The following is an 11,332-nucleotide window of genomic DNA, read 5'->3' as shown; positions in this document are numbered from 1 at the left end:
GTCGTCTCGTGGTTTGTGAGTTTGAGCCCCGCGTCCGGCTCCGTGCTGACAGCAGGGAGCCTCCTTGGGATTCTCTCTGTCCCTCTCTCTCTCTGCCCCTTCCCCCACTCCTACATCCCCACCCTCAAAATAAATATATTGACTAATTAAGAATTTTAAAAAGGCAGCGGGGAGGGAGGAATGCACGCCCTTCCTAGAAAAGCCATCCAACTCTCTCAGACCAGTTCTAGTCTCTTCCTCCGCCATCGCATGCTAATTCTACAGTCTGTGTGCCACAGCCAGAGTTAACAACCGCTCTGTATGTTTTCAGAATTAACTAAGGGAGTGTCATGGTGGTGAAGTCAACGTATGCAAAATACCTGGGTCAGTGGCAGAGATGATGGCTCCGAAGAAGAGACAGTCTGTGTAGTAAAACTTATCCGAGAGCTGCCCCACAATCTTCATGAGCTTCACCACACCGTACATGAGATTCCTGGAATGAGGGGAAGGTGAACTGTGTCAGAAGAGGAAACGGGAGGCCTCCCGAGTCCCCTAGCCGGTACGCGAGCCGGACAGCACCGGGACACGGCACGTCGAGAGCGATCTGTGACGACGACGGGCAGCCATTGTACTTGGACACTTAGCAGGAATGTGTGCAAATTAAGACTTTGCCATCGATGAATGGTTTCCAGCTGACATCGCCGCGCTGACACGCGTCTGAACGCTACTTACCCCGTTTCTTAAAGTTGTGCTTAGTTACAGCTATAAAGCGCGGTCCTCAATTAGCAACAACTTTAAGCAGCCGGGTGATGGAGAAGAAAGGAAGAGTTAGAAGGCTGCATCGCGTATAACAGATTGCCACAAACCCACAGGATCCGACGAGAGTGTGTGCAGCGCCATGGAAACGAATGCACTGGGCAAAGCTAGAGAGAGAAGAAACCGGCTAGGCCGCAATGGTCCAAGTGATCAACCTTCTCGGCTAAGGCTGGTTTCCAAAGGGAAAAGAAGCCAAACTCTCTAAATGTCGTCCTAAAATACCAGTGCACCCGTCGACACATGCGCCCTCTCCTTCTCGGCATGGGCTGGGCAGGCCAGCCACTGCCCTTGTCCTGTGCAGAGTGCGACATGGTCCAAGGTAGGCTACCGAGTTAAACATTTCGACGTGGCGACAGCGCGTTTCCTACAGGAGCGCTTACAAAACGGGAGGAGTGAGGAGTGTTAAAAGGCGTAGTACGTGTTACTAAGGATGTGCGTGTGCATGTGTGCGTGTGTGTGTGTGTGTGTGTGTGTGGTGACGGCAGCTGCAGGGGTTAGGGGAATAAAAATAACCACAGAACAGACTCATTGTTCCCTACAGCAAAAGCTCTCGTAACAATACCCACGCTGCTAAGGACCATGTCGTGCCTCACTTTTGCACCCTGGGCGCCCGGAACAGTGGACTGAGTGAGCTGGAGCTCAACAATGATTTGTAGCATTGAGCCCATTTGAGAACACACAGCTGTGACTTGCTGCTTCCCTACTATGTGCTTGGCACCGCGCCCTGCACCCGAACGGTTCACTTTCCATTCCCGTAACTCTGTGACGCACATTTGATTTGCCTTTCGTTGCTCATCACTTACCTTTCAGGCATTTCCCGAAAAAGACACGTGCCTCTCCATGTCCTTCTCCCGCAAGCTCAGACTCGGGCGCTAGGCTTCTCTCTGGTGGCCTTTTTCCCTCTTGCCACCAATGCCAGCCATCTAAGCTGTCACCCTTCCATGGCTTGTCTCTCTCAAAAAGGACAAAGTCCACACCCCTTCTATTCTGGCGACACAAAAGGCCCTTGCCTTAGATCTCCAGTGTTCCGGCTAAGGTTTAAAAAATTAACTAAGGTCCACACTTGATTCAGATTTCCTTGGCTTTCTCCTGGCATCCCTTCTGCGTCCCAGGATCCCGTGCAGGCTACCACACGCCACGCAGCCCTCACGTCTCTTTAGCCTCCTCCTGGCTGTGACAAGCGTTCAGACTTCGTGTGGTTTCTGATGACCTTGGCAGTTTTGAGGAGCACTGTCAGGTGCTCTGCAGGATGGCCCTCGGCTGGGACTTGGACTTGTTTCTCATGTGTTTTGGTAGGGGGGGGAGGAAGGTAAAGTGCCACTGTCATCACAAACATCAAGGGTGCAGAGTATCGGTGCAATTTACCCCTACTGTTGACGATCTGGATCATCTGGCCAAGGGGGTGGTTGTCAGGCTTCCCCGCTGGAAAGCTCTGCTTTCTTCTTCCTCCCCCACCCCCTTCCCCATACTCTGTGGAAGGAAGTCACTGTGCACAGCCTACAATCAGAGCAGGAGGGAAGATAAGTTCCTTCTCCTGCGGGGTGGGGGCGGAGGTCGACATACATTACCTGCGAACTCTTCTGCACGGGAGATCTGTCACCTCTCCCCCATCTATTTTTCCGCCCAGTCATTTACTAACATCAGTAGGGACTCAGAGGTTGACTTCATAGTTTGGGTGCAGGACGATGTTACTGTGTTGTTCTGTGGCTGTTGGCCTTAGGGGAACTGTCAGCTTGGCTCCGTGTCTCTGTGACATGCTCTAGATCCTTCCGTGTGTGTTTTCTGGGCACTTCCTTGGTATTCTGGCACCATGGTATGCCCCGTTCTTATCTTGTGTATTTGTTGCCCCGGCCCTACAATCTGCCTTTTCTACAAGGCTCCCTGCTTCTTTTTATTGGAGGATGTTATCAGGAACCAAGATCTGGGGACTAGGTGTGATTTTATTGCATTTTAATTCATCCTGATCTTAACTTAAATAGTTACATGTGACTGATAGCTACCACACTGCACAGTGTAGCTCTAGATCTTAACTGCCATCATCATAAACATCAAAATCCTGGGCTCTGCTGGTTGTCAGGGGCCGGCGGAGGGGGGCGGGCAGCGGAAATGGGGAGACGTTGCTCAAAGGGAACAAACTTCCGGTTGGACGATTAATGGGTTTGGGGATCTCAGGTACGACATGGCGATTATAACTAATGACACTGGATCGTGTACTTGAATTCTGCTAAGGGAGTAGGTCTCACATGTTCTCATCACCAGAAAGAAATGCAATGATGACACAGGATGAAGGTGGCAGCGACTGCTGTGGTGGTAATGACTGTGCAATCTCTAACTGTATCAAACCCACACGCTGTCCACCTGAAGCTCCCAGGACATTATGTGTCAATTACATTTCAGTACAGCTGGGGAAAACCCATGTCTCTGTGGACCCGTGTGGCCCTCACCTCTTCAGAAAGTGAGTTCATTTGGTTAACGACAGAGAGTTAACTTACCCAATGATGAAGCAGGAAACGGCGGTCCCCAAGAAAGCGTACGCCAGAATAGAGCCGAGATTTCTGAAGAAGTGTCTCTGAGGGGAACAGAAGGCAGCAATCACACGGTGATTTCTCATACCGAGTGTAAGAAACACAATAAAAGTCTCCTGAAAGGGAGACTTGACTTCCGGCCTCCATGATCACGAATAAGAAGTGAAATTACTCCTGAATAGAGCTATTTAGCTATAATCGTTGTGGTTTTAAAATATCCCTTGTCCCGCTCCTCACTGAGGAAGCGAGCAAGGGCTTGGTACATTGCAGACAAAGCCCTCTGATTATATTAAAGTACAATGAGAGAGGATGAGCACTGGGTGTTACATGGAAACCAACCTGACAATAAACTATCTGTAAATAAATAAATAAATAAATAAAAGTTAAAAAAAAGTACAATGAGAGAAAGTGTATGTGAGTGAATGTGTGTGTGTGTAAGCAGACCAATCATTTTCCTCGACTTAACCCAAACTCTTTACTCTTTTCCTGTACTGACTCAGCAGGTCACTTCCGGCGGTGCTGTACCTTAGGCCACTACAGACACAAGTTTGAAACTGACGAAGTATGAAAGTGCCATCTAAGGGCTTCTTGCTTAACTCAGTATCAGAAAACAGTGTCCTCAGAATCTGCCTCATGGCATCAGAAGTGTCCCCTGAGAGTCTTCCGGATTTATCTTTGGGGCCTGGGAGGGAGGGCCAATAAAGATAGAAGTGGACACCTGACAAGTAGGTAGTTCTGCTTCAGCTGGGCCCGTTGCTAAGTTTACATACGTGCGGCTAAGCTTACAGGCTTACACCAGTGTGAGATCCAGCAATTATTCACAAAGCGACAGCAAAATTGCAATGCTCTCAATGCTTCTGCACATTCACTGGTTATTCGCGGATGCGCGCGCGCACGCACACACGCACGTGCACACACACGCACACAGAAGGCTTTGCTTCTAAGTCATTAGGCCCGTGGGATATTCTGATGGGGAAAATCCCTGCTTCTGGGATTCTTCAGACCCTGAGCCACGGTTCTTACCCCTCAAGGCATACGCTGCACCCATCGGACAATCACGACTATTTAACAAAACCAGACTGACACCACCCCGCTAAACAGCCGAATTCAGTAGGGGCCAGGAACACTTCAGCTAAGAGTTTTAAAAGGCAGGAGTCCCAGGGGGCCGGCCGAGGCCAGCAGGGAGAGATGGGGCTTGGGAAGAAGTCCATGTGGATCAAAGCAGCCACCGGGGAGTGGCCTTGGCTTTGGCCTTCCCCAGCGCTCGGCTGGGGAGCTGTGAAGAGGGTGGCAAGGAAGGCCGAGGGCCGCTACGCCACCCACTCAGAAGACAACCCTCCAAGGGCGTGACACCCCAGTAGTCACCAAAAGGGGGTGCTGCGTGCATACATTATGCACACATGACGCTTGCCTTTTAAAGCAGCCACTGTCTCCAGTGCTCTTTTTTTTTAAGTGGGTGTATTTATACACCAGTGTTTTGGGAAAAAAATTAGGTTTCAAAATAAAATCAACAACGGGGAGCCCCCTTGTGTATAAAAGCCCAATCAAGGGCTTCAATCAGGGAGGGCTAGGAGTTCATCAAGATAGAGACAGGAGACCAGTGAAACTCATGTGATGTATCCAGGGACAGGTATTCTTTTTACTTTTGGGGAAGTTTATTTATTTTTGAGACAGAGAGACAGAGCGTGAGCCGGGGAGGGGCAGAGAGAGAAGGAGACACAGAATCGGAAGCAGGAGGCTCCAGGCTCTGAGCTGTAGGCACAGAGCCCGACGCGGGGCTCAAACTCACTGAACTGTGAGATCATGATCTGAACCAAAGTCGGATGCTTCACTGACTGAGCCACCAGGTGCCCCACCAGGGACAGATTTTAATCCCAGAATTGCCCTTCCTTGCCACCCAGCTTTTGGGTAACCATCCATAAGGTTAGTTTGAATGTGTTAAGTACATTCAGATTCATGACATTTGCCCAAACAAAACATCATTAGGAATATAAAATCTGCCACCCCAAACACATCCATGACATATTCTAAAATCAGACAAACACATACACACACACACACACACACACACACACACTATTACCCATCTCCGTCCATATTTGCTGATATGAACTGGCATACCTTGAAAAGAAAGGTACATCAGGCTACTTATTTGCATACCATTACACCTAGTACTTAAGTATCTGCCTCACAGCTTCCAAAGCTACCCTTCTCGATTCCCACCACATCCTCTTAGGGAAGAAAGGACAGCACCTCCCAGCCCTGGTCTGGATTCTAGAGGAATCCTATGTCTTTCACCCTCATCTCATTTGGCCAGGCATGTGTGGTTCCCCACGGCCAGGACTGAATCAAAGCTAATTCCAAGGATGATTTTTTTCGGGTTAGGAAAAAAAAAAAAAAGGCCCATGTCCGCCTGACAACTGTATGTGTAGAAGTCAAAGGGTCTGAATGTCTGTTTCCATACCTGCCACTAAGTGGTGAAATCGTGATTACACATTTAATGGACAACAGGTTTAATCACGGATGGCAAAACCATGTAAGGTCCAGCTATTTCAGTGCCTTTACAAGGACTATTTAAAAAGGAAAGTGACTGAGCGAACAGTGGATAGCCTGAAAGACTGCCATTTTCAAAACAACTTAGGCTCAGTCGATGGGCTGTTGCTTTCGGCTCAGGTCACGATCTCATAGTTTGTGAGTTCAAGCCCCGCATCGGGCTCTGTGCCGATAGCTCAAAGCCTGGAGCCTGCTTTGGATTCTGTGTCTCCCTCTCTCTCTGCCCCTTCCCCGCTCACACTCTGTCTCTCTCTCTCTCTGAAAAATAAGCATTAAAAATTAAAAAATAAGTAAAAATTTTAAAAATAACACTTTAAACTGCTAACTGGCAAAGCCAATTCTCCTTCTGAGAGAATAAGGCTGATACAGGGAAGGCTCTGCAGAACCNGCAGCCTTCACAACCAGTGATTTGGTTTCATTTTATTTTATTTTATTTTTTTGAGAGAGACAGAGAGTGCAAACAGGGGAGGGACAGAGAGAGGAAGAAAGAGAATCTTTTTAAATCTTTTTTTAATGCTTATTTATTTGTGAAGGAGAGAGAGACCAAGCGCAAATGGGGAAGGGACAGAGAGAAGGGGAGACACAGAATCAGAAGCAGGCTCTAGGTTCTGAGCTGTCGGCACAGAGCCCAACCGCGGGGACTCACGAGCCGTGAGATCATGACCTGAGCCGAAGTTGGTGCTTAACTGACTGAGCCACCCAGGCGCCCCTAGGAAGAGAGAGAATCTTAAACAGGCTCCACGCTCAGCACAGAGCCTGCCATGGGGCTCGGACTCAGCAACGGTGAGATCATGACCTGAGCCGAAATCATGGGTTAACTGACTGGGCCACCCAGGTGCCTCTGGTTTCATTTTAAAGCAATTATGACTTTGATGATACCTTATGATTAGGTATTTAAGATACCAAATTGCCAATCACCCATTGGATCTGACAAGGAGTTCCAAAATTCGTCACTTAAAGAATAACATTATTTATGTCCATAAAATCATCTCATGTTACATATCAATAGCTGACATATAGATTTAGATGCTTTGGTATCCCCGTAGGGTGGTCCAAAAAAAAAAACATTTTTTTTAGCACAGAAAACCTAAATCTAGAGGGAAAGTAGGATAGATAAGGATAGATTTTTTTTTTTAATATTTTATTATGGAGTAATTACAGATTCACAGAAATTGCAAAGATAGGGTAGAGGGGTCTCATGTACTTTCCCCGAGTTTCCTCCATGGGCTATACCTTACATAACTGTAGTACAATATCAAAACCAGGAAACTGGGAGCACCTAGGTGGCTCCGTCAGTTAAGCGTTCGACTTTAGGTCAGGTCCTGATCTTATGGTTCGTGAGTTCGAGCCCCACATCGGGCTGTGTGCTGACAGCTCAGAGCCTGGAGCCTGCTTTAGATTTTTCTGTCTCCCTTGCTCTCTGCCCCTTTCTCAGGCTCTGTTTCTCTCTCTTTCAAAAATAAACGTTTAAAAAGCAGTTTTGTGAGGGGCGCCTGGGTGGCTCAGCTGGTTAAGAGCCCGACTTCGACTCAGGTCATGATCTCACGGTTCGTGGGTTTGAGTCCCACATCGGGCTGTGTGCTGACAGCTCAGAGCCTGGAGCCTGCTTCGGATTCTGTATCTCCCTCTCTCTCTGACCCTCCCCTGCTCATGCTGCCTCTCTCATTCTCTCATTCTCTCTCTCCCTCTCTCTCAGAAATAAATTAAAAAGAAAAGCAGTCTTGTGTCATTTTATCACCTGCAGATTCGCGTATCCATCGCCGCATCAGGATAAAGAACTTTTCCATCACCACAAAGATCTCTTTCACANCCATCCTTAGCCCAAGGCAGCCACTCATTTGTTACCCACCCCTATATTTTTGTCATTTTTTTTTGTCATTTCTAGAATGTCATATATACGAAATCACATGGTACAAGATCTTTTGAAGTTGGATTTCTTTTCCACTCAGCGTACTGCCTTTGAGAGCCATCCAAATTATTGTGTGTATCAATAGTCTGCTCTATTTTATCGCCGAACAGTATTCCAAGGTATGGGTGTTTGGTTAACTGTTCACCTATTGCAAGATATTCTGGTGGTTTCCAGTTCGGGGCTGTTTCAAATAAAATCGCTATGGACAATGGTGCAGAGGCTTTTGTGCGAACGTAAGGTTTCATCTCTCCGGGATAAACCCTCAGGAATAAAATGGCTGGGTCACACGGCGATTGCAACTTTGGTTTTACAAGAAACTGTGAAACCGTTTTCCCGAGTGGCCACGCCGTTTTATATTTCTACCGGCAATGTAGGAGCACTCCGGATTTTAAAACAGAAAGCAATCACTGATGACGAGACAAATATAGTCTCTGAGTGGGTGCAGAACACAGTGATAAGCAATCTGGGAGAATGGAAAAACTAGAAAATTATGCAGGTACGTTAACACAGAGGCTCCCGTGCTTTAAGAAATAGTGGCAGAAATCTCTTACCTTCTTTAAACTGTAGCCGGCATGGAAGATAATTGGAGGCAGAAGAATGTTGAAAAAGACTTCCGGATCAAACGTTACCTGAGAGTTTAAGAAGAAAAAAGTCAGTTTCCAGTTTAGTACCAATTGGTGCTGTAATTTGCTTAATATTTTAAGCCACTGACTAAAGTTTGAATGGTTAAAGCAAGTAAGATAGACAGCTGACAGCTCAGAGCCTGGAGCCTATTTCGGATTCTGTGTCTCCCTCTCTCTCTGTCCCTCCGCCAATTGCACTGTGTCTCTTTCTCTCTCTCTCTCTCTCTCAGAAGTAAATATTTAGGGGCACATGGGTGGCTCAGTCGGTTAAGTGTTCAACTTCAGCTCAGGTCATGATCTCACAGTTTGTGAGTTCAAGCCCCGCATCAGGCTCTGTGCTGACAGCTCAGAGCCTGGAGCCTGTCTTCGGATTCTGTGTCTCCCTTTCTCTCTGCTCCTCCCCCACTCACTCTCTGTCTGTCTCTCTCTCTGTCTCTCAAAAGTGAATAAATGTTTAAAAAAATTTTTTTTAATTTTTAAGAAATTAAAAAAAACAACAGTTCAGTACAATCTGAGAATTCCCAGAAAGCTTCTGGCCAATGGTTTTGGGGGTTTTTTTTGGCCAGTGTTTTTAAGCAAGAAATAAAAACAGCTTGACTTTTACCAAACCTTTATAAAGGTTCAATTGCAATGAAAGACGCTGTCATGATTCTTTGTTAATTTTCTGGCTCCTCCCACAGAATCATTTCTAGACAGAATTCTACTGAATTTAAGTCTCTTTTGAGGACCAGCCTTTTGTGAGACTTGGTGTGGCCTGAATCAAAGTCTGCAATGACGCTGGAGGCTTTCTGAACATCAACTTAAAAATTCAGCAGCTTTAGGGCGGCCAACATTACCTTGTAGGCTTGCCGCAGGGAAATCACTCTGAAACTATCAAAGAACAAAATCTTATCGCATCTAGAGAAGAATTAAGCAGTCTATAAGCCTCCCAAACCTTTTACAGAATTTGTTCATGTCGGTAGATGGACTGGCTCTCGCTGAAATTAATCTTAAAGCTTCACTCTAGGGGCGCCTGGGTAGCTCAGTCGGTGAAGCGTCCGACTTCGGCTCAGGTCATGATCTCACGGTTTGTGGGTTCGAGCCCCGCATCGGGCTCGGTGCTGACAGCTCAGAGCCTGGAGCCTGCTTTAGATGCTCTGTCTCCCTCTCTTTCTGCCCATGTCTCTCAAAAATAAATAACTGTTATAAATGCAATTTTAAAAAAAGCTTCACTCTAATTATTCAAAGTCGAGTTAGCATTTCTCTTTAGAAACTGGAAATGTTAAGCAGCCCAATTAAAAGTGAAATGGTTCTCACACATTATGTTTTATTCGATCTCTTGCTGACGACGGGAATAGTGTGAAAGGCGGGGAGTGTCAGAACGAGAAGGGGCCCTGGCTAATAGCCAGTAGGAGGGCGCTGGGGCCACCAGCATGCAGGGACGAGCACGAGAGTGTCCTGTCCCCTACACTCCAATGCCCTGCCTCCAGCTTCCCTGACACGCCCCTTCTCCCCTCAACTACCAGCAGTGGGCTCAGCCTTGTCTGCGGCAAAAGTTTAAACAGAGGGGGTGAGGTGAATCCGCTTTATCCTAAAGGTAACAGAGAGCCAGCGTCACCTTCTGTGGTGATCTAAAAGATGGAAACGGGGTGGGTTCAGCCATGAGCGTGGTATTTACACCGAGTATCTTTTTCGGTTGCGTTCAATTTCACAAACGTTACTGGAAATCCCAGGCATGCTTATGAGGGACTGAGAGCGAATAGCTCACTAGGACTGCCTTTATGGACACAGAGGAGATGGGCATGGATTTTTTTTTTAATGTTTTTATTTATTTCTGAGAGAGACAGAGTGAGCAGGGGAGGGTCAGAGAGAGAGGGAGACACAGAATCCGAAACAGGCTCCAGGCTCTGAGCTGTCAGCACAGAGCCCGACACAGGGCTTGAACCCATGAACCGTGAGATCATGCCCTGAACTGAAGTCGGACACTTCACCAACTGAGCCACCCAGGCGCCCCAAGACGGGCATGTTTAATGCTCCACGGTGACAATGATTTTCCTTAAGGATTAAGGTGGATCCTAAAAGCAATAATAATTTAATTTTTGGAGCACAGGCTACACTCCGCCTTTGACTGGAAGCCTTTCCACATATATGCCTCGTTCTGTATTAAAAGAGGCTCCGCGCCAGCTGGACCACCCAGAGCTTAGACAGAAGCCTTCCTGCTGCTGCTAAGCCCGGGTCTACAGAGTCATAGAGCAGAGATCTCTTGCTTCTCTTCGAAATCACCTGAGCAAGGAGATGTATAATCCTTTTGCCGTGTATTTTAGCTACCCCCAACATCAAATGAAAAACAGCTTGGACTCAACTTCCAAGACAACAAGATATTCTTCCTCCAAAGATTCATGACGGCTTTGGCACCACTCACCAATGAGAGTGGGCACTCGGTAAGTATTTGTAGAACATGGCGAAAGGCCCAGGAAGAAGGAAGACTTACCATCGGAAACACTGAAAAAATGAGTTTCAAGTGAAACTGATCCACAGGGCGCCCGGGTGGCTCAGTCGGTTAGGTGTCCGACTTCTGCTCAGGTCACGATCTCTTGGTTTCATGAGTTCCAGCCCCCACTGGGCTCTGTGCTAGCAGTGCAAAGCTGGCTTGGGATTCTCTGTCTCCCTCGCTTTCTGCCCCTCTTCCCCTCCTGCTGTCTCTGCCTCTCTCAAAATAAATAATAAATAAACTTAGGGGCACCTGAGTGGTCTAGTTGGTTGAGCCTCTGACTTTGGCTCAGGTCACGATCTCAGTTTGCGAGTTCGAGCTCCGCGTCAGGTACAGCTCGGGAGCCTGGAGCCTGCTTTGGATTTTCTGTCTCCCTCTCTCTCTGCCCCTTTGCTGCTCATGCTCTGTCTCTTTCTCTCTCCAAAATAAAATAATCATAAAAAAAAAAAAAAAATCC

General features: G+C 47.3%; 1 protein-coding gene across 1 annotated transcript in view; it reads right to left on the bottom strand.

The window, feature by feature from the left end:
- The window catches only part of SLC9A7 (solute carrier family 9 member A7), a 157,002-nt gene that overhangs the window by 53,388 nt on the left and 92,282 nt on the right, over nt 1–11,332 (bottom strand). Inside the window, exons 3-5 of the mRNA XM_077762923.1 lie at nt 8,334–8,411; nt 3,288–3,364; nt 360–472 (exon numbers count right to left, since the gene is read on the bottom strand). Coding sequence (XP_077619049.1) covers nt 360–472; nt 3,288–3,364; nt 8,334–8,411 — 268 coding nt within the window. The remainder of the gene's footprint in view (nt 1–359; nt 473–3,287; nt 3,365–8,333; nt 8,412–11,332) is intronic.

The sequence above is a fragment of the Crocuta crocuta genome, unplaced genomic scaffold (genome assembly GCF_008692635.1).
Source record: "Crocuta crocuta isolate KB4526 unplaced genomic scaffold, BGI_CrCroc_1.0 scaffold610, whole genome shotgun sequence".
Classification (NCBI taxonomy): domain Eukaryota; kingdom Metazoa; phylum Chordata; class Mammalia; order Carnivora; family Hyaenidae; genus Crocuta; species Crocuta crocuta.
Note: the sequence above shows the minus strand (reverse complement) of the source record. Positions and strands in the feature narration are given on the sequence as shown.